General features: G+C 32.6%; 2 protein-coding genes across 3 annotated transcripts in view; one reads left to right on the forward strand and one right to left on the reverse strand.

Annotated features, from left to right (window-relative positions):
• The window catches only part of Eaf2 (ELL associated factor 2), a 39,610-nt gene extending 31,359 nt beyond the window's left edge, over positions 1-8,251 (reverse strand). The window contains exons 1-2 of the mRNA XM_076868349.2: positions 8,065-8,251; positions 324-418 (exon numbers count right to left, since the gene is read on the reverse strand). Coding sequence (XP_076724464.1) covers positions 324-418; positions 8,065-8,170 — 201 coding nt within the window. The 5' untranslated portion in view covers positions 8,171-8,251. The remainder of the gene's footprint in view (positions 1-323; positions 419-8,064) is intronic.
• Positions 8,252-8,405: 154 nt separating this feature from the next.
• The window catches only part of Iqcb1 (IQ motif containing B1), a 55,118-nt gene continuing 40,537 nt past the window's right edge, over positions 8,406-22,986 (forward strand). Inside the window, exons 1-6 of one of the 2 annotated variants that reach the window (XM_076868158.1) lie at positions 8,406-8,477; positions 8,930-9,009; positions 12,088-12,199; positions 12,402-12,564; positions 14,143-14,272; positions 21,218-21,311. In XM_076868158.1, the coding sequence (XP_076724273.1) occupies positions 12,100-12,199; positions 12,402-12,564; positions 14,143-14,272; positions 21,218-21,311 (487 nt within the window). In that variant the 5' untranslated portion in view covers positions 8,406-8,477; positions 8,930-9,009; positions 12,088-12,099. The remainder of the gene's footprint in view (positions 8,478-8,929; positions 9,010-12,087; positions 12,200-12,401; positions 12,565-14,142; positions 14,273-21,217; positions 21,312-22,986) is intronic. The other variant, XM_076868157.1, reaches the window with a different exon arrangement.

Raw genomic sequence — 22,986 nt, forward strand, 5'->3', positions numbered from 1 at the left:
ATTAGAATTAGAAGGCAAGAGACAAGTTGTTATCCCTAGTTAAGAATACAAAACATAGCTCATAATAGAAATTAAATGAATATTTGCTTAGACCACCAATTTTTTCAAATCATTTGCTATGATAATTCTTACAAGTATTAAATAGATAGATATTTTAAGATTATTTCACCCAAAATAGTTTAAAATATCTTTTGTTGCCTTGTTGTGCTTATTAACTACTTTAACTAACCATCATTACATAAATGTGCAATTATTTTCATTTAAATTCACTGAAAATCCTGCAAAAAAGATCCTTTTAGTCTTAATCTAAAAAAAATACTTACTTCTATATTTGGCAGAGTTATTGTCACCTGTTCACCTTTGCCAACTTCAAGGTCTCCTTCACAAGAAGTGTCAATAGAAGCAGGTTTGAAATCATCTAAAATTAGATATAAATATTGATTTTTTAAGATAGAGCAATAATACCTTGATCTCAAAAATATGAGCATGTTCTAATGCGGTAATCAGTTTTCAAAAGCCAGTAATTAAAATGGCTTAGAAAGGTATTACTATTACAAATAAGCAAATACACCAGAGTTTATTTCTGTATGCTTAATTCTGAGGAAAAAACAGAAACAGCTATACTCTAAAAATAGTATTTATTAAACAATGATAGAAACATTTTTAGACTAAAATAAACTAGTCTAAGATTTTCTGCTGAAAGCTAAATAATTTCAGGACTGGAGTTGTGGCTCAGTGGTACAGCGCTTGCCTAGCACATATGAGGCACTGGGTTAACACCTCAGCATCACATAAAAACAAACAAACAAACAAACAAATAAATAAATAAAGGTATTATGTCCATCTACAACTAAAAATAATCTTATTTTAAAAAGCTAAATAATTTAAGTGTTGCTTATAAGATGATATAAGTAGAATATTTTTTAATTTTCAGTCTTTTTCCCTCATAAAATTTTCTTAAACTACCTTTGGTCCCTACTACTACTTGTATAGCAGAATAAAATGAATGAACACACAGCAAAGTATTCATGGGAAACTTCAAAAAGAAAAAGCAATCTTTTTAGTTTAGTGCTTTAAGTTTTTCATGGATAATTACATCATTAAAGGATGTTGAAATTTAACCAAATCTTCCACTTCAGAAGAATCTAAAATATATTTTAAATGTGAATTAAATCATGGTTCAAATGATGCCATTAAAATCTATCACCTAGAAGGAATTTAGGATACTGAGCTATCACAAGCTAAACAAGTTTAAATCCTCTAAGATATGAAAGCTATAAAAAAATTATACCAATATATATCAATAACTATAATAATTTTGATATATAATTTCTCAGGTTATAATGTGTTTATTTAACACTTTATTAACATATAGCATACATACAAAATAGAAAATAAACAATAAACTTGATGAACTTTTACAAAATAACAAGTGTAAAACTACCAACCAGATTAAAAAAAATAGAACATGGCAATGCAGCTCAGTGATACAGCACCAACAAAACATGACCAGCCCCTAGATTTATCTTTATGTTAAACAGATTTATCTTTTAAACAGATTTATCTTTACGTTAACAATGTTACATAACAAAGTTTGATAGGTGAAAGTCTAAATTCAAAGTAATGGATATCCATTACTATGGTGGGTAGATCTTGGGAAAGGAGAAATTTTAATGTTCATAAAATCAACACTGCTAATAAACAAAAGACTGGCCTTGCTTTACAATGACAACTACAGTGGCTAACATTTTTAGAACACTTACTATGAGTCAAACATTATGCTTCGTACTTCATATTTAACTTTTTAAATAGGAAGTGATTACTCTGAAAAAAAAAGAAATCCATCCCTCTAGTCCTTAAACAAACATATATGTAAATGAATATAAAAATTCACACCATCTTTATAACAGATATTCTTCATACTGCTTTAATTCAAAACTGAATACATGCAAAATTATTTTTTAAAATCTCAATGTTTATCCCTATATTTTAAGAAACAGATATAAAAACAACATAAGCAATATGAAAACTGTGAGGTTGGTTTATAATATCCCTAGAAGGTACAACTGACAAATCAAAGGATAAAGATTAAACTGAAAATAAACTAAAGAGTTTGTTAGTAGTGGCAAGCTCAGTGAAAAAGATGAAAGCAGAATGAAGGTGTGAAGTTTTAGATGCTTGAATGAGGGTTTGGACAGAGAGAAATAAGTGTTAATGTCAACTGATGTGAAGACAGTGATTTGAAGAAAAATTAGAATGGAACTTGAGTATCAAAGAGATGAGAAAGTAGAAAGCAGATATCATAAAAACCTAAGAAAATGAACACCAAAACAAAACAAAACAATGATAATAGATATTATGTATGAAGCAATTTTAAAAGTTTTTCCCAATCACTTTGATCTTTCAGCTTCCCAACAATTCTGTAAAGTAGTGAATATCCCTATATAATAGATAAAGGAAATGGGAGGTGGAAGAAATGAAGTCCCTGCCCATGATGATGCAACTAATATTTACTGAAGGTAGAATATGGAAGCACAAAACCAGTTAAAATAAAAAAATGAGAGGTTAGCTAAGATATATCAACAGGTAGATAAGAAAACTTCAATTTTGAGTTAGCATATATTATTTGTGAATCTAAAGTAAGAATCAAAGTTCTTTTATAAAGGTATGTACAATGGAGATGCCACTCAAATCTCTCATTATTTATATATATCTTTCCTTATTTATAAATATCATCATGCCCTATGTGAGCACCTATGGTAATGGGCTTTTTTTGGTCTTCAATGTTTTAATTTTAACTCCTTCAAGGTCTTCTCATCAATCTATATATTCCTCTACCTCCTTCATCACTCACATCTAATCCTATATTTTCTTTCATAATTCTTTCAGAGTCATGCCCTTTCATTCTTGCTAAACACAAACTAATTTTCAGTTGACTAAAGGCTAAACTACTACAGCCTGTCCTGCTTTTCTCTGCACTTTTGTGCTATTAGAATTTGAATCCCATTTCAAAGTTCCTTCTTCCTTGAAGTCATTTTCCTACTATTCAGAATCCCAAATTCCTTTCCCCTCCTGAAGCATTTACAATGCCATTCACCAAAATCTAACATAAACTACTTGGTATTATTTACTTCTTTATGGACATGTCTATTGGATTGTAATTTTTTTAAAGAATAGAAATGTGGGTTTTGCACAGTATTTTTAACATATGGCTGTATGAAAGATCCTTGCAGTTGACTTGGGTTCATATTGCTCATGCCTCTCTAAAAGACATCCAAACTTGTTTTAAGTAAATATAAGGTGCTAAATTATGTGTAAAATATTTCTTTTCTCATTATTTCCTATGGACCATATTCATGTCTATTTCAAGATTTTATTGTTTAGTGTAGATTCTGCCATATTCCTCTGTTCTTTTCACTAGTTTACTTCTGTTCTCACAGAGTGCACACACTACCTTAATATGTGACAGAGAATTCTCTATGATAATAAATGTGTAAGACATTAGTAATGGCATCCTAGAGTAAAACCATAGCCCTCTGACTTTCAATCTTTTTCTGAAATGACAAAAGGAAAATACAAAGAGAGATGACTGTCATTTAACTACAGCTAAATGATGCTATAGAGAAGCCGGTCAGGTAACCCAAATGGTAAAGCAGACCTGTGGGAACCACAATGACCTAAAGAATGAATAAGCCCAATCTTAGAAGGTAATTACACTGTGCTCCAGCCAACTGCTGCCAAGAGGAGATATGGGCTTGATGATTGCCAGGTCACCTTCTTTTTTTTTTTTAAAGAAGGTAGAAATCTAGTTTTAAAAAAAAAAACCTGCCAAAATGGCTTTGTTTGAAATGAATAGCAGATTAATGTTCAGTTATGCAGTAAAATCATTTTTAAAATATTTAAAAACAGAAGAGAAATGATCACTAACCTATCTAGATGGTAAAAATAAGAAGACATAAAAGACATAATTAACAAGGATAATTAAATAGAAAGATTTTTAGTTTTTGCATCTTTGAGTTAAAATGTTGTTGTTTTAATGAAACACTTGGAAAAATATTTATTTTACCATGATAAAAATCAGTACTCATTCCAAAATCAGCATATTTAGTGGTATACATGTATAAATATGGTCTCCAGGCTTTTAGACCACAAATTAACAATAAAGTGACATAAGAGGTATAATTTTAAATAATATTTCCGCTTTTATATTTTAATCCCTTTGCCAAACATCAATTAGGACAAGGAGGAAATTAGGAACATAATAATATCCTATGGGGAAAAAACTGGAAATCTTGATTTTTATATAAAAGACCCTGATTTGTAGGCATTTGCAATTAATTCAAAACAAAACATATAGTTATGAGGGCCAAACAAAGTATAATCTGTTAATCTTAACCTCTGTTTTAGGGTTTTTTTAAGAAGGTTTTTTTCAATATATTATCACTTTTATTTTCACAATAAATCTTTGAATGGAATACTCTCACCACATTTTACCTTTAAATTAATGAAGCTAAGAAATGATCAAGTTAGGAACTCAAATCACATACTCTATCCATTCATATGACATGGTCTCTTTGTCTTATATCCACAGTTTTGTGCTTAGGGGGTGTTAGGGGATACAAGATAGTCATAAATCCCTATGAGAACTTGATAAAAATTATAAACCAGTTACTGTTCCCTTCCATATAAAAATACATTTGAGAACATACCTATCAAAGACTGTTTAATTTTAAGGAGTTCACAGCCTTCTGCAGCTTGTATAGAATAAGATTAACTGCAAAAGACAGAAATGTACTCAAAAGATCTGTAGCTTTACTTAACAATAAACATGAATTTATTAATCAATAAGTCTACCACAACTATTCTGGACCAATTTATAATTCTAATTATCCTACAGTTATACAGTTAAAATGTTCCACTTTTTAGTACTGCCTTTTCTTTGCCTTCAAACATGTTATTTTTTTTAAGCAAACAACTTTTCAATTTCAAAGGGTTACATATATAGTTCTAGAATTAAAGAATTTGTTGAACAATTTCATGTTCATGCTTTCCATATGCTCTAAATATCAAATGTATTCTCTAAATTGATTAAATAACTTACTTTTTAGTTCTTACTTTGAGAATCCTATCATCAATTCTACCATCGATCTATTCTCTCTGGATTTCCTTCATCTATGTTAGTATCTTCAGGTTTCAAATATAATTACTATAGTTATGAAGAACAGGAAAACATTTTCTTCTTTGGCTTTAACACTTCTCTGTTTTGGCTGTACCATCATATGTCAACATCTTCATAAAAGAACATACAATTACTATTGTCAGTTTATTTCTTACAATTTGAACTAATTCAACTAACTCCAAAACCCATACTCTGTCCCATATTCCATCCTAAGCAAAGAATCTTAACTGTAAATATAATTTTAATCAATTTTTCATTAGTATAATTTCTGACATGTGCTCTAAAGCTTTACTACTTTTTGAGGGGAAGGTCCACTTAAAGACAATTTTTCTATAGTCACTGCTCATCATTATTCCATCAGAGCAAAAAGTGGTGCCACTGAAAACTTAAAAATTTTATAATTTATTAACCTATATCTTAAAATAAAGGTTAAAACTAGCACTATCCCAAATCCAAAATTAATTCTACTGAATTCTGTTATTCAAACTCTTTTACCAGTGAATCAACTACTGCTAATCATTTAGTTTACAATTGTAAAAATATACTATACCTCCTGACCACATGCCAGACTTTTTAATAGATCTTATTTTCAAGGTCTGATAAATGTTTTTTAAAAGTTTATAGAAATTACATTTATTGGCACTCCCTATATATACATTACTATAACTCTTCAAAACTAAACATGATTACAATTCATTTTTTACCAGGCACCTATACTGCTCTATGTTTATGCCATCTTACTTAATCCTTACAAAAATTATGAAATGTCACTATTATCATTATCATTTTACACATAAGAAAACTGGGGCTAAGAGTTTAGAAAATATCACCAAAGTCAAAGTGTGTGTGCATATATATGTGTTTGTTTGTGTGTGTATGTGTGTGTATGTATGTATATACATATACCTATATATATTTTTTTTTTAAATAGGGAGGGAGGGAGAGAAAGTAGAGGATAGGATTCCCAATCAGGTTTGTCTAAAGCCTTAGTATATTAGACTATCCAAATTTCCCCTGAACATAAAAGACAGAAAACTATTTTCTCTCAAATTACATTAGCTTGAGTGCTAGTTATAAATTGGATGCACTTATCCTATGTATGTGTCACATTCTCTATTCTATAGTTTCTATTCCCTCACTCTGAATTTTTAGGAGTGAGGATCACCTAGGGAAAAACCATACGCCTGCTTAAAAAGAAAGGGGAAAAAAGACTGAAAAAATTTTTAATGTCTTCTACATAACTGTGTGTTCAAACATCTAGGTTTATTTATGGTTACTATTATTTTTGTTTTGTCTATTTTTATTATCGTTCTTGTACCAGGATTATCTAACTCTAACTTTGAAGATTTGATTCTGGGATATTAAGAACTTTTATAAGTGAAATGCTTTGACGCACTAGCAAGGAACTTGTCAAAGGCTACTTTTTTATTAATTTAATTTGGGGTTTATTCCCCTAGGAAGAGAATGTATACCCAAGTTATATAAAAATATATTCTAGAGCAATTTTATAATCTTAAACCTTATAACTTGAAAAATTAAAAAATAGTACTTTTTTAATAAAAGTTAAAAATTACTGCATACTTGAGAAAGAAGAGAGGAGAAACTATGAGAAAAAGGACTGTAGAAAACAGATAAGAACCATATCTTGCTTTGGGAAATGAAACTGAAGAGAAAGAGAAACCACAGAGCCAGTACAGCACTGTCTCACTAGGGGGAGATTTAGATGACAGAGTATGGCCATCCAATAAAAAATAAACAAAAACAGCTCTGAAGATCTTCTCTTGTCATATATCTCCCCAATTGTTCTATAAAATGGATGTTAATATTGCTTAAGAAAACCCTTTAATAAAATGTAAGCATATCTTTGAAGGGTTAAAACCATTGATTCTTCTTACATTTACTATGAACTAGTATAACTAGATTGTCTACTACAATCTAAGTAAACTTTTGGAGACTGAATTTTAATCAGGTGTTTAAATTGAACCATTGAACGTTTCAAAATAAAATTCATAAAGTTTCTTTACAGCCAATCTGACAGAATGACTGAAAAAGATGGAATGATGAAACAGTAAAGAAGGGCTGAGCTGGAGAAAGGAAGTGAAAAAATATCTGCTTTACTATTTTGCCATAGAAAAATAAGAGGTGATTCAATGATCTCAACGTTTCCTTCCTGCTCTAGAATTCTATGAGGGCTATTATGCAAAAAATGAATGTTTTATATATAAAATCATACGCTGTACTTTCCCTTCCTGTCATGTCATCCAACTATTAAAACAAGTGAGTGAACCAAAGGGTAGAAATCATAGGAAAATAAAAATCTTCCCAATAAAGAAATTAATAACACACCTTCAAATACTTTGATAATCAGTATTTGATAACAATGAAATCTGGGTTCGGAAAGAGAGAGATTAAAATGGTTAAGAACTTTTCCCCACCAAAAAAAAAAAAAAAAAAAAAAAAAAAAAAAAAAAAAAAACAGTAAATAAAAACCCTCATCAGACAGAGGTGAGGAAAAGGAAGAAAGACTGTCCCCATCAGCTTCAAGGCATTCCCTTGGCCCTGCCTTAGGTCCTTTGTACTGTTTTTCATATTATTTTCCTTTCCATTTCTGCATCATACTCTTGTCATGTTAGCCTCCACAGTCACCCCTGCAGATCTCCACAAAGTGTCCCTTCCAGTCGGTTGGTCACACTTAAATGCGCCCAAGGTTTACTCACACCTAGGGCTTCTAACAGGGTAGTGGATTACGCTGTACCCGCTCCACTCCCACCTCCAGAGGAGTGCAGGGGCGGGGAGGTTATGGGAACAGAACTCAGGGTTTGCGCCTTCACAAGCCCAACCAAGAAGGAGGTGCCCCTTCTATCCCCCGGGCAGTCCCCACTCACAGCGTATAGTGTGGAAGGCGCAGCGTGGGTGCTTCTCGAAACTCTCGCCTAACTTGAGAACTCGCTCGTGACGGTCAATGCGCGAGAGTCCCGCTGGTCCATTCATCCTTGCCCACTGGCTCCGACTTCGCCTCCACAACCATCTGCCACCTCAGCCCAAAGCAGCAACACTAGCAGCCGGCCTCCAGCGCCGCCACCCCAGACTCCGCCCCGCGCCCTACGTGCACGTCTCCCCGGCCGCCCCTGGAGCTCTGATTGGCTGCCTAGTGACGGACGCCCCGCCCCTTGGCGCTTCTCGTCCCCTCCCAGATCCCTTCCCGCGTAGCGACGCACGCCGCTTGGCAAGGGCCACCTCACTGTGGTACGTGGGGGAACTAGGATCCATTGGTGCAGGAACGCGAAACCGGGATGAGGTAACTGACCTGAGGTGGTGGCTGGGGACCGAGAGGGCCCTGGGATACCGGGATGTCCGGATGCCGGGACTTTGGACCCAGTGAACCTGCATGTAGGGCCTCTTAACGGGGGAATCGGCCAACCACGCCTTCTGTGGAGATCTTAGTGTGGAAACTGAGGCCTGAGGAGGGCGGTGTCTGGGTACAAGGCCTGGCGACTGGCCAAAGGACTGGTAGCGCCAAAGCTGAGTCTAGAATCTCGAGGAAAGGAGCCTCGGTGCTTGTGCGTGACTGGAAGGGACGCCGTTACCTCGGCAATCTTTTTGACCTTTTAATTACCGAGGAAGATCCCAGTGATATTAAGACTGGAGGAAGGACGTGTAGGAAGGAAAACGAGGATTCGAAGTTAGAAACCGCAGGCGTTTAGGATCAGTTGTAAGTGGATTTCTTTCTTTCATTTATTTCCATCACAGTGGTTCATGGAGGCGTGACTAGGGAGAGGTGATTCCCAAAGGATCAAGGCTGAAGCTCGAGCTGGTGTTCTGGTAACTGGGTAACAGTATTAATAATTGATCAATAATCGGCATTCTTTTTCTCCGTCAGTGTTCATGAATTTATTGTAAAGATGAGAAAAACATACACAAACATTTACAAATGATTGCTGTAACAAGGGGTTGATTTTCAGGACAATTGTGTAATCAAACTATACTCCCTTACTTCTTTCTTAGGCATATTTGTCAGTTTATTGTTCTATATGGGTAGGTGAATGTATCTCCCTCGGTCTGTGAACTAAGACTGTTTCATATGGTAGGTAAGTGCTCAGGTTTTAGAGCCAGGATCTCTGGGTTTGAATTCCAGCTTCATACTTAAAAGTGTGACTTTGTGCAAACCAAACTGTCCCAAATTATGCTTAAGGGTAAGGGATGTGGCTCAGTGATAGAGTGCTTGCCAAGCACGTGCAAGGCTCTGGGTACCAGTGGCAGCATTGCAAAAGAAAAAAAAAAAGTTATAAGTATGCTTATCATTAAAATTACGGGAAAAGAATACCTGTTCTTTGTGGTCCTTGACACGATTAAATGAAAGCAATTGAACACTTCATAGCACATAGTAAGCTCTTCAAATGATTATTATTAAGCTCAGTTGTACTGTCATATTTTAAGACTATCATTTTTCACTGCCTTCTTTTCTAAATTTTGGATTATTCTAGGAGGTAGGAATTGCTGTTAATTTTACTTTCAGATAAGAAAACTGGTTAAGAGAAGCTTACTTCTTTAATTATTGTCTGAATTCTTATCTATGTCATTTATTTAGCATTTCACATATTTTGTATGCTTAAGAAGTTTTACGTTTATTTTTATGTATGTACACATAACACTTTTCTTTCCCAACCAGAATATTAGCAAGGAGCCTGCCCCATATGTGTCATCATAAAAACTATAAATAGAAAATATAAAAAAGAAAAAACTGACTAGTGAACATGAAATATGGCAGAGTCCCTCTAAAACTCATAGAAATGCAGTTTCAAACAAGACTATACTATTTAAATAGAAATCTAACAGATTGGCAAAAGTGTAAAAGATAATATTAAAATATGTATTCCTACAATTCAGTCATCACCATCATAGGGAATTTGTCCTATGGGAATACTAGCATGAATTCATAAAGACTCACACATTGATATCCATTGCTTTATTGCTTCTAATAATATACAGCCTAAATGACATCCAGTTAGTGCACTTAAATGTATTTTGATGCACTCTTATAAAGAAAGGATAGCATAATGCAGCCATTGGAAAGAATGAGATAATTGTACATATTCCCTTAGAAAGTTTTGCACCTACTATGTGCTAGGAGTTGCTCCGGGCTTTCTTTTTTCTAGCACTCTTAGTAATTTTGAAATATTCTTTAAAATATTTGCAAAAGGCGCATATCCATATATGAAAAGCTTCTATTGAAGAATAAGACAAGCCAATAAAAAATGGTTAAGGGTTATGAATAGAAAATGTATAAAAGAAAAAAATGACCAATGAAATGAAATATGCCTGACCTCCCTAATATTCAAAGAAATGCAAATTAAAAGAGTATACCATTTGGATATGAAATTAAGTAAAATATTTTAATGATTTATATTTTTCCTAACAAGGGATGATTTTGATGCCTATATTATGGTCAACTTTTTGAAATAAAGGATAGACTGTAGTGCCAGTTCTGAAATCAAAAAGTGAGCTAGAAGTAGGTTATTCAGGAATATATTTTGTGATTTTTACTCTTACAAGGGAGGGAATACAATGAACATTGTAATTAAAACCATGGGTTTTGCAATCAGACTAATCTGATATGTCTGCCACCATATATTGATGAAACCCTGATAAGTTTCTCAACTTTCAAGTTTTACTTTCTTATTTTAAAAATGGAAATGATTACAAGGTGTATCTCAGAGTCCCATTGTGAGAATTAAATAAGATAATTCATTTAAAAGTACTTAGCAGAGTGCTTATCTCATAGTAAATACTTAAAGATGTTAATTTTTATTAAAAGTAAGGGAAAGCTAGGTATGGTGCTGCATGCCTGTATCTCAGCAATACAGAGATGTGAAGCTGAGGCAGGAGGATTGCAATTTCAAGGCCAACCTCAGCAATTTAACAAGGTTCTAAGCAATTTAATTATACCCATCTCAATATAAAAAAATAAAAGGTGTTAAAGTGCCCCTGGGTTTAATCCCCAATACACGAAAAAAAAAGAGAGATACTTTTTATTAAATGATGACTTATGTTGAACTTCAAATACTTAAAAAAGTTTTATATAAACAAATTTTAGTAACAATTTGAGATGTGAAGTTCTAAAATTTTTAGGAGAATTGATTTTATTCACTATACTCTAGAAATAATTTTTGGTTTTCTTATAATTACACATTTCTGAATCTTAGTGTGATGTTTAACTTATGTCATGTTAAACATCTGTCGTGTGACACAGCCACAGTGATGGGATGGAGGAAATCACCACAGCCAAGCCAATACGTAGCATGCCCTAGAACTTCCAGAAGGTTTACTCTTTTTTTTTTATTAAGTATTGGAAAATGAAGTCATGTAGATACCTTCTGCTAGCATATACCAGAATTCCAGGACTCCAAGGAAATCAGGTGTTCAGCATAAACAACATTGTTTTTAGGAACAGTGAACACTCTTTTCACAGAATAGTAGAAACCCTTCTAATATCCACATTCAAGATGCCAGCCAAGAAATGACCTTGTAAGCAGACCTTTAAAACAGTAGCCTTATTAAGTCTGCAATATGAATTTTTTACCACACACTCAGTTTTTCATGTGTAAATTCTACTCCAGAATTGTACATATCAGAGAGAGTAAATGTAAAGCTCCTAGCACAGTGAAAATGCAATACCAATACCTATTATAAATGTTACATGTAAGGTATAGGGATGTAGAACTCTTTTAGATGTACATTAATTAGAAAAACTAATTTCCTATAAAGGAAGAAATGAAAAAAAACCTGCATTTCTAAAACAAGGCAAGAAAAACTTTTTATTCGTATTGATCTTAAATTTCATACATTATTTAGGGAATGAATATTTTATAGCTTTTTGACCTTTATTTTCTGATTCTGTTAAAATACAGGTGATATGTGAAATGAAGCCAACAGGTACAGACCCAAGAATCTTATCTCTAGCTGCTGAGGTTGCAAAAAGTCCTGAACAGAATGTCCCTGTTATATTGCTGAAGTTAAAAGGTAAGAAAAAGACTTTGTGATTTTTAAATAAAATCAGTTCTATCATTGGTTCAGTTTTGAATTGTGCAGAGAAACCCTAACACTATGATATGGCAATGATTTTTTTCCTTTATATTTTTAGTATTGTTCAACATATAAAAATATAAGTAGCCTTTGGATGTGCTGAGCAAAAATAAGTATATCTTATTTTCTTTTGCCTTAGAAATAATAAACAACACACCTTTAGGAAGCTCAGAATTGAAGAAAATCAAACAAGATATATACTGTTATGATCTCATTCAATATTGCCTTCTGGTCCTTGGTCAGGATTGTTCTCGAATCCAGGGTGGGTGGACTACAATTTCCCAGCTTACACAGATATTAAGGTAAAATGAATCAGTAAGTCAGCTTGTTCTTAAGGAATTTAGTATTTTTATTGTGATTTACAACATTTACTTCTATTTTATTTATTTTCCTTATAGGAATTGGAATATCCTGTGATAGGTTTTTAATTATACTTTTAGACTATTATTTACTTACTCTATTTGGAATTTTCTAAAACTTTCCTGCTAAACTTCAATAAATGATGATCATTTATTATGCTTATTACTAAATCACAAGTGGCTGATCTGCTCTTTACTGACTCAGGAATATTTGAAGAAATTAAGAACCTACATCTGTACTTGAGAAACTTAAAATAGAGATTGGGTAGCAGTCATGTAAATGTATGTCACAAGTGGAATGAAATTGGTGCCAAAATGAAAGTGCATGAGCAGAGTAGTATAGGAGAACAGATATAAAAACTATTCATTTCACTTTGTATTTATTTTGGAGCCTAACTTTCTAAACTGCTTACTCCTACTTTATTAGATAAAGTATTTATTTAGATAAAGGCCAAATTCAAACTATACAGTTGAAAATTTTAATAAATGTATACAATACTCTTTTATTCTTTAGTTTTTGAGTTTAATGGTTTTCTTAAGTAATCTTTAATTACTTTATGTTTTGATAAAATATGCTAGCTCATGACAGTACTGATTGAGCATAATTATATTTACTAATGCTCTCTATCAAAAGTATATACTCTTAAGTAATTAATTTTAACAACTAAAGGGAAAATAAAAACTGTTGCAGTATATAAACATTTGCCAGTTAGGTGTATAGTAGGCTCAATATGTAGTTTTTATTGCTTGTTTTTGTACATTTTGTTGGAAAGACTCAAATAGTAGTACTCACTCATTAGCCTACAACCCTTGATTTGGGGATTCTTTGGTATTAGTCTACTCCATAGGTACTTTTTTGACTTCTGAGTGTTGAATTCATATCCAAAGAGTGGCTTTTATGTGAAGGTTGAAGAAGATTCATTTCTTCTAAATGACTTTTTGTCCTCTAATGTATATTGTAAAGTGTTCCTCCTAGAGTTAGGGTTTTGCTTGTTTTTCCTTCTAATAAAAGAAATATGCAGGCAGATAATTTTCAGGTCTTAAAGAAGTTGATCTGTTGGAAAGCAGAGCTGATGTAAAATTAAAGAGTATTTTATTTCCTTATCTGTCCCTCAAAAATTAATCCCATCCTGAGTGTGGTATTTTTCAGCTGTTGGATGTCTGAAATGCTTCACTTAACAGAAATTTTATTCATGAATTAAGGTATTTTATGACTTTTAGAGTGATTGAACCCAGTTCACTGAAAACTCAGCTCATGTCTTTTTATTGTGAGCCGAGTATCTTTGATTTCCTGATGGCTGACATGTTCTTTTTTAAGATCTATGAATCCTGGACCTAAATACAAACAAGATCCATACTACACTATGCTTTTTATAGAAAGTTATTAGACTAGTTTTACAACAAGTTTTTTATTGACTTGGCAACAAAAGCAGGATATTCATTAATGTACAATGTCTAAAAAAGTTAGAGCATTCAGCTGATGTTTATGATTAACACAAATAATTTACATTCTTCTTTAAGCCATTGCTGTGTAGGCTTAGATCCAGGAGAAGATGCAGAGGAATTTTACAAGGAATTACTTCCATCAGCAGCAGAAAATTTTCTAATTTTGGGGAGACGATTGCAAACATGTTTCATCAATGCTGCTAAGGTGTGTGTTTAAGTGTTTTGTGTTTATAGCCAATTCATTTTAATTCCTGAGAATATGTCCTATTTTATTTTTCAAATGTGCAATATTTGACTGAAAGTACAATTAGTATAGAAGATTTAACATTCTAAAAATCACAATTAAAAAATTATCTCTACTTTTGCATTTTTTATATGCTAACTAAAGCAGACTGTATTTTTTTTTCAAAGAATCTGCCTTACTACTCAATTTTGTGCTTCACCCGTAGTCACTTATGTCCATAACATCTTCCTAAAACATACTTTCTACTTCAATTATCTTGTTATTCCACTCTGTATGTGGAAAAAATTTTGTTCTCTAGGCCTAGAACTTTTCTCAGTAGCTACAATGGTGAAAAATTTAATAAAAATGATCTTTCACATCTCTTCTCTAATCAAGGATTAGAGATATTTTCAGTTTAATAAGTATTTCTTTTGTACATTGTACTTGATGCTACATGAACTCTTCTTTGATCCATATATTTAGAGGTATATTGCCCAATTCCAAATATTTGAAGATTTTCTGGATACTTTATTGGTACCAATTTTAAATAGAATTTTATTGTGGTCAGATAAGATTGTATCATTTTAATTCCTTGAATTATTTTCAGAGTTGTTTTATGGCCCTCTATATGCTTCATATTGGTTTGTTTTTTCTTTTTGCACTTTAAAGATTTTTTTAACATTGTCTTTTACTATCTCTTATTTCTGTTATAAATTTAGCCTTTGTTTATTTTCATTCCCCTTTATATAATATAGCCTTTTTATTTGTGGCTGCTTTTCAGACATTCCTATTTTCTTTGGTTTTCAGCAGTTTTTCTTTGATGAACATTAGTGTGGATTTCTTTATATTTATCTTGCTTGGGGCTTACTGAACTTCATATATTTGAGTTTATGTATTTATTCACATTAAGAAAATTGCCACTGTTTTTTCGAATAGTTTTTTTCCTGCCCCATTCTCATTCTTTTCACTTGGGTGTTCCAGATTGCTAAGGATCTATTCATCTTGTTATTATTGTTTACTTCAGTTTGGATCATTTCTGTTGCAGTTCACTGAGCCCTTTCTTCTGAGATGTCTAATCTGATAATATTCCTGTCTAGTGAATTTTTTATTTCATGTATTATGTTGTTTAGTTCTGTGATTTCTATTTTTCTCTTTTAGAGTTTTCATAATGGATGAGATTCTCTGTTTCTTCACCTATTACTCCCATTATTTTCTTAAAGATTCTTTACCATATTTATTATAATAAGTTCTTATTTACAAATCTAGTTCATCTGAGAGTCTTTCTATTAACTGTATTTTCTCTTTACACTGGTTCAAATTTTTCTGCTTCTCATGTCTAATTTTTTTGTTTTATAATGGACACTGTGATGATACATTCTTGAAATGCTGTTTTCCTGTGAAAATTGTTGAGAGCAACTAAATTCTGGAAGATTGGTTGAGTTTATAGAGCATTGGCTTTAGTTTTTCTCAGGATACATTTACTCTAGTTTTGTAGTTAGAGTATTGCCTTTAGTCCTGATTTATAATTCTTACTTCTTAGATGTGGTCCTTTAGTTTAAAAGTTGTTAATTCAGATTGTCTAATTAGGAAGAACTTAAGCTCCAAATTTTTTGTGCCTAACACTGGGTGGATGACGAAATTGCCGCTAATTTCTTTCAAACTTCCCCGGGACTCCTTGGAGTCTCTTCTCACACATGCACATTATAGAAATCAAGAATTTATTGGAAATGTATAAATAGATTTTAGAACTCCTTGCTTTGTGGCTTACTTCCTTCAGAGATATTCTGGCAGCCCCAAACTCCAACTACTGATTCCTCAGCCTATTTAGGCTATAGTTGTTTTTGTTTTTTTAATTGATATATAAAAATTTACATATTTATGAGGTGCCTGTGATGTTTTATTACACATATACATTGCATAATATTTAAATCAGAGTATTCATATTTAACTACTCAAAACATTCATTATTTCTTTTTAATATTTATTTTTTAGTTTTAGGTGAACACAATATATTTATTTGATATTTATGTGGTGCTGAGGATGGAACCCAGTGCCTTATGCGTGCTAGGTGAGCACTCTACCACTGAGCCACAACGCCGACCCCACACTATTTCTTTACAGTGAAAACATTCAAAATTCATTTTTACAACTTTTTGCATACATAGGACATTATCATTACCTATAATCACCACATTGTGCCATAGAACACTAGAACTTATTTCTCTTATCTAAATACAACAACTTTTTCCCATTTCTCCCCTCTCCCTACTCTTCCCAGATTCTGGCAACCACTATTCTACTCATCTTCTCTGAGGTTTTGTTTGTTTGTTTGTTAAGATCCCACCTTTGAGCAGGATTCCATATAAGTAAGATCATGTGGTGTTTGTCTTTCTGTGCCAGGCTTACTTCGTCTAACATGATGAAATTGACTTCTATTCATATTGTTACAAGTGATAGAATTTTATCCTTTATGACCAAATAGTATTCCATTATATATATGGGCCACATTTTTATATTCATTCATCAGGTTCCATACTCTTTCCCATAATGGTTGTACTAATTTACATTCCCACCCACAATGTTTAAGGGTTCCCTTTTTACCACATTCTTGCCAGCACTTCAAATCTTTTGGATAATAGTCATTCTAACTAGAGCCAGGTGAAAAGTCACTGTGGTTTTGATTGGCATTTCCCTGATGATTAGTGATGTTGAGCATTATTTCATATATTTCATGTTGGCCACTTGGGTATATTCTTTTAAGAAATGTCCTTTTAGTCTGCTGCTCATTTTATAATCAGTTTTTGTTTGGTTGGTTGATTGGTTTTGTTTTGTTTTGTTTGCCATTAAGAAGTTCAGGTTCCTTATATACTCTTAACCCCTTATCAGATATATAGTTTGCAAATATTTTATCCCATTTTTAGTTTTATGTAATCCTGTTTGTCAGTTTTTGCTTGTAATTCCTAAGCTTTTAGAGCCTTAGCCAAAAAATGTTTGCCCATTCCTCTGTCCTAAAGCTTTTCCCCCATATTGTCTTCAAGTAGTTTCAGTTTCAGATGTTAACATTTGAATTTTATATTCATTTCAAGATAATTTTGTATATGATGAGTTGCAGGTGTCTCAATTCTTCTGCATGTAGATATTCAGTTTTCCCAGCACCATTTATCTCCAGTGTGTGACACCTTTGTTTTAAATCAGTTGAGTATGGATTTATTCTGGGATACTTATTCTGTTCTATTGGTCTATTATACCTATTCCCTGCTGCTTTGGTTACTATAATCTTATATATTTTGAGGTGAGTTTTATTCATTTTTTACTCATGATTCCTTTGGTTATTTGAGGTTGTTTTTTTTTTTAGTTCTGTGAAAAATGGCATTGTTAGATTATAGCTTCTTGTTTGAACTCCTTTCCTTGTGATTTGTTAGAGATCATTTCCCTGTGTTACACAAACACTGGCAAGTACTCTTGACAGAAAAGCCAGAAGTATTAGGGATCTCCTGAAAAACAGAACCAAAAGGAGCTACTTCTCTCTCTCTCTCTCTGTCCTCCCAACCTCCTTCCCTCTCTTCCTGGAGGGTGGAGAAGCAGGGGCAGTGGGAATTGGCAACTGGGGAAGCTGACAAGTCCCAGGATCTACAGTTGGGTGGTGGCATAGTTCCAGTCTTAGTCTAAAAGACTGAAAACCAGTAGAGCTGATGGCATAGTACCAGTCTAAAGGCCAACAGGCTCAAGACTCAGGAAAAAAACGGTGTTTCACTTTGAGTCTGGCCAGCTCAAAGGCTGCCAGGCAAGAGGAATTTCCTGTTATTTGAAGGAGAATCAGCTTTTTTGTTCTTTTCAGGCCCTGAACTGACTGGATGAAGCCCACCAATATTAGGCAAAACAGTTGTCTTTACTCAATCTAAAACATTAAATATTAAACTTATCCAAAAATATTCTTGTAGACATACCCAGAATAGTGTTTGGTGAAATATCTGGGCGCCCCCATGACCCAGTGAAGTTGAAACATAAAATTAACCATCACACAAGATAAAAAATTTGTATCTCAGCCAATACATTTTCTTTCAGGGTCGCATCTGCATGGTTTTGTCTATTCTTTAGGATCTTCAGATAATTGCTTTTTACATTTTTTCCCATAATTTGTCATTTTGATCAACAAAAGGTTGGTTAGCAAATTATGGTCTATAAGCCAAATCTACTCTGTTTTTGTAAAATAAACTATTGGAACACAACTCCATCCATTTGTTTATATATTATCCATGGGTGCTTTCATTCTACAACAGTAAATTTTAGTTGTTAGAGAATGTAACACCTAAAATATTACCTGGCCTATAACTAATAGAAAAGTAAAATTTATAAAGAGAAAGAGAAGGAATAACAAATGTGAACAAGAATGTTCAGAAAAAAGCTTGAGGAACCAGTGGTACTTGATGAATATATCTCAAAAGAATGGATAAGTTTTGGAAATATGAGGCAGGGGAAAGGGACAAGATCAAAAAAGAAAAAAATAAGTAAGTATGGCATATTTGAATTCCTGTTCAGATACTTACCAGACTTAAATTTATTACTCCAAACTTTCCGTAAGGTTTAAAAGTAAAGTAAGGTTGGACAAGATTGCAAAGGGCATAGAATTTCAGAGAGAAGAATTTGAACTTGAATGTACAAATATTAGAAAAGGCTTTTTATAAGGCATGAGTGTGCTAATAAGAAAACATTTCTAGATTATTTCAGTAAGTTAGAGCTAAGGTAATAATGCCTTGATTCTTTGGACAAAGAGAATTAAATGAGATATTATGAAAGAAACATTGAAAGAATATAAAAGATAAAATATCAGACACTGGTTTTAAATGGATAGTGTATATCATTGTAGAGCTAAATTAAGCTGACCTCAAGGGTTTAAGGCCTCATAGATGTTTAACAGAATTAGGAAACTAGAAACTTCATGAAAAAAACAACATAATTGCTTTGAAGTCAGTTGAATTTTCAAGAGGATATGTCCAAGTTAAATATATGGAATCAAGGTTTGATATAAAGGACATGTCAGTACTACATCTGTAGTTTGGGAAAGCCTCATAGATGAGTGCTAGTTAAAACTTGGAAGAAGAGAGTAATAGAGAATGAGCTTTCTTAGAGAGACAGTTTAGAGTTAATATCCAGTAACCATGTCCCGAGCCTTAGAGATGTCTGAGATAGATGTGATTTATTTGTGCAAAGTGAGAAACTGTGGCTCTGTGTGCTAGATAGGTAGAGAAAATCGCAAAATCTTAAGAAAGCCATATTTAATTTTTTCATATATTTGTCACCTTAAAGATATGATTTTTAGGTGCTTTGCCTGCAATTTAAAAAATTTAAGTGGCAATATCTATTTTTATGGCTTCATGGTCTATTTCTGCACGGTCCAATATGGTAGCCATGAACCCTCTACTAATTCAGCATGTAATATACCTTTGTTGAGGAACTGAGTTTTTTGTTTTATGTTGTTTTAATTATTTTGAATTTAAAAAGTTGTGATTAATTAGTAAACTTAGGTTTGAAACAGCTTGAAAGGGTGTCTACTTTTTCCAGTTGTTAGATTTTTAAAATTCTAAGTACACATTAATTATTTCTAATGAGAATTTAGCATCCAGAGTGAGTGGTCTAGAAATGTAGCTGTACTACCCTTCGTGACTGACAACACTTGAGAATTACCATGCCTTTTCTGATGTGTCTTTGGGTGAAAATGGCAAAGGCAGTTTATGGAACCAAAGTGATTCTTAGATCTAATATAACATTTCTTTTGTTTTAGTGTTTTTTTAAGAAGGTAGGTTTGTTGTTTGTTAACACATGCCTGTTTACTGAGCACTTAACTTTGTCCTAGAATAATGGGAAGAAAATACTTAGCATTATTACAGAGAATAATCATAGCTATCATAAATTTTTATTCTTGTCCTCACTTTTTTGCTGCAGAACATTCAGAAAATGTTTAAGTTAATGTCCTTTATAACACTTTTTGTTAAAGTTAGGTAGCCAAGCCAAGGTAGCACACACCTGTTAATCCCAGCTAATTGGGACGCTTAGGCAGGAAGATCACAAGTTCAAAGCCAACCTGTACCTCAGTAGTAAAGAATCCATGGGGGATGGGGAAAACAATTCCCATGCGTTCTGTCTGCAGGGATTTAAGGAACATCCACTGTATGAGACTCTGGGGTTAATCCCCAGTACTACAAAAAAAAAAAAAAGTTACATGGCCAGTAAATGACAGAAATTTCCAGTGGAATCAGTGTTTCTTATTTTCCACTGTAAAACACTTAATTAGACTAATATTTCACGTTACTTTCCAGAAAGGAAAAACAAAAACCAAAAAAATCATCATTTGTTTATTGAATAAATATTGATTGAACATTTACTATGTTTCAGAACATTGAGTTATAACAGGGAGCTAAATGGCTTGATCTCTGCCCTCATTAAAACTGGAACTGAAAAGTACTATTAAAAAAAGCATTATATACTGACACCTACATTTGCATATTGAGGTGGTTTTCAACCTGGCCACATAACCACCAACTTTTCTACCTAACTGTAAAAGATACAGATGTCCAGACTTTGTCTTTAGAGAATGAGAGTCAATATATTTGGGCTAAAGCCTGTGCAAGGGTGTATTTTAAAAACTTCACACATAATTCTGATGTATAGCAAGTGTTGAAAAATGCTAGTGTATCAACTTATATACTTTTGTACTACTTATTTTGTTTTATTTCATCTGGATAAAAGCCATTTATGGAAGGTAGAGTAAGTATTAAAATACTATAACCACAAGTTTTACAGTTAAGAAACTAAAAGGACTACAAAACCATGTAGTTCTTAGATCCAGAAACTGAGTCTTTTTTTTTTTTTTTTTTTTTAGTGAAAGTAATTATAGAAATGTCAATTGTGTTTGTCTTTTGTGTAAAGGGTGAAGAAAAAGATGAAATACTGCACTTTTTCCAAATTGTGACTGATTCTCTGTTCTGGCTATTAGGTGGCCATGTTCAACTCATACAGAATGGTAAGAGAAAAGATTTTAATGTAACTGACAATAATTGTAGAGTTAATTGCTAACAGTTTGATCTTTTCTAAAAATAAACACCTTGTATACTATACAGATAACCATAGTGAAGTGCCATCATGTTGAAATAATCCCATAATTAAAAAGTCATTTGGATATTCCAGCTTTAAATAGTCCACATTGACAATGTGAATATTATACTCAAGGTAATATTGCTAAAATACAACTTTCTCCTTAGCTTTTTTCTGTTTAGCAAATCTGACATAAGGATTAATAAGAAGTTTAATCTTGGAAAAATAATTTGTTTTAAAGATTACTGTTACTGTTTTAGATATGCTATAAGACAAATTCCTGTGTACATAGTAGATATGATTTAACTCATATCCTAAGTGAGAATAAACGTATATTAATGACATTTTACTGAACTTTAAAGTCATATATTTCTGCTTACATTGAGAAATATAAATATGGGTTAATTTTATGTTGTTTGTAAGATTAAGAAAATATTTCTTGGTGATAATTATAGCACAGTTCTTATTCTTGAAAAATTTCATTTAACTTAAATGCGACACCATAAGAACATTGTTTTTTCATTATTTTGTTTCGTTTTAGGAAATAATACTTAAACTGAAATCTTCTTTTATTTCAGCTTTTTTCCTTCAGAATATAATAGACATTGAGTCATATAGTTCTATAAGCATTGTGAAAAAAAACATAATCCCATTCTATTTCCCAAAGGCATCTACTTTAATAATGTTTTATACTTTGGATAGTTATATGTTCATAGCTAAGTAAAAAATTGCAGAGTACTTGAAATATGCCATATTCCATATTGAAACTACGTTTGGAACTAGATTAAATGATTGTAAATTCATATGCAAAAAAACAAATTAGTACATTGAAAATGAGGTTTCTGACAACCTTTTCATTCTAAATGGAAAAATCTCCTGGAGAAATGGCTGACTATAGGTCTGGGGTAGGAATTATACAAAGATAAACCCAAAAGGCTCTAAAATACCAAGTGGAAAGGAAGCAATCAAAATCTATTAGAATTCTGTGAAAAGAAGTCAAGAGCCAACCTGGTGCCTTTTACTGGCCAAATAAGGAAATTGGAACAGTCATAAAGATAATAACTATAATTGATTGAAACACATCAAATTCATTAGCAAGACTTTTTTAAAAATCACCATAATGTCTGCTAGGGAACTTATTTTTTATAATTATCTTACATATAGGTAAAGAAAAATTTCTCTTTGTAAAAGTATTCCAGACTATGGCCATTCCACCACTGAACATGCCCAGTCTTGTCTAAAAGTGTTCAAAGTAATTAATAAGTGAAAATGTATGATAGCACAGCACCCATTTTGCAGCCCTTAGTGATTTAACAGATTTGGAGATTATTTAGTCATGGTTGTCATTAGGTGCTTCCTAATGGATTATAGCGTCACAGATAAGCTGTATGTGCCAGAAATTCTATCTTGGGTCATTTCAATCCTCTAATGCCAACTATTCATATACAAAACATCAGAGAAATAAATTATACCTCTGGAATATATTCAATAAAACTGGACTGAGAAGTTGAAAGAAAACTAGAATGAGAATTGACACAGTTTATTCAACAAATAAATTGCAAGGGAAATAAGAAAGAAGAATCTATAGGTTAAAAGGAATTTCA

This window comes from Callospermophilus lateralis, chromosome 10, assembly GCF_048772815.1.
Source record: "Callospermophilus lateralis isolate mCalLat2 chromosome 10, mCalLat2.hap1, whole genome shotgun sequence".
Classification (NCBI taxonomy): Eukaryota; Metazoa; Chordata; class Mammalia; order Rodentia; family Sciuridae; genus Callospermophilus; species Callospermophilus lateralis.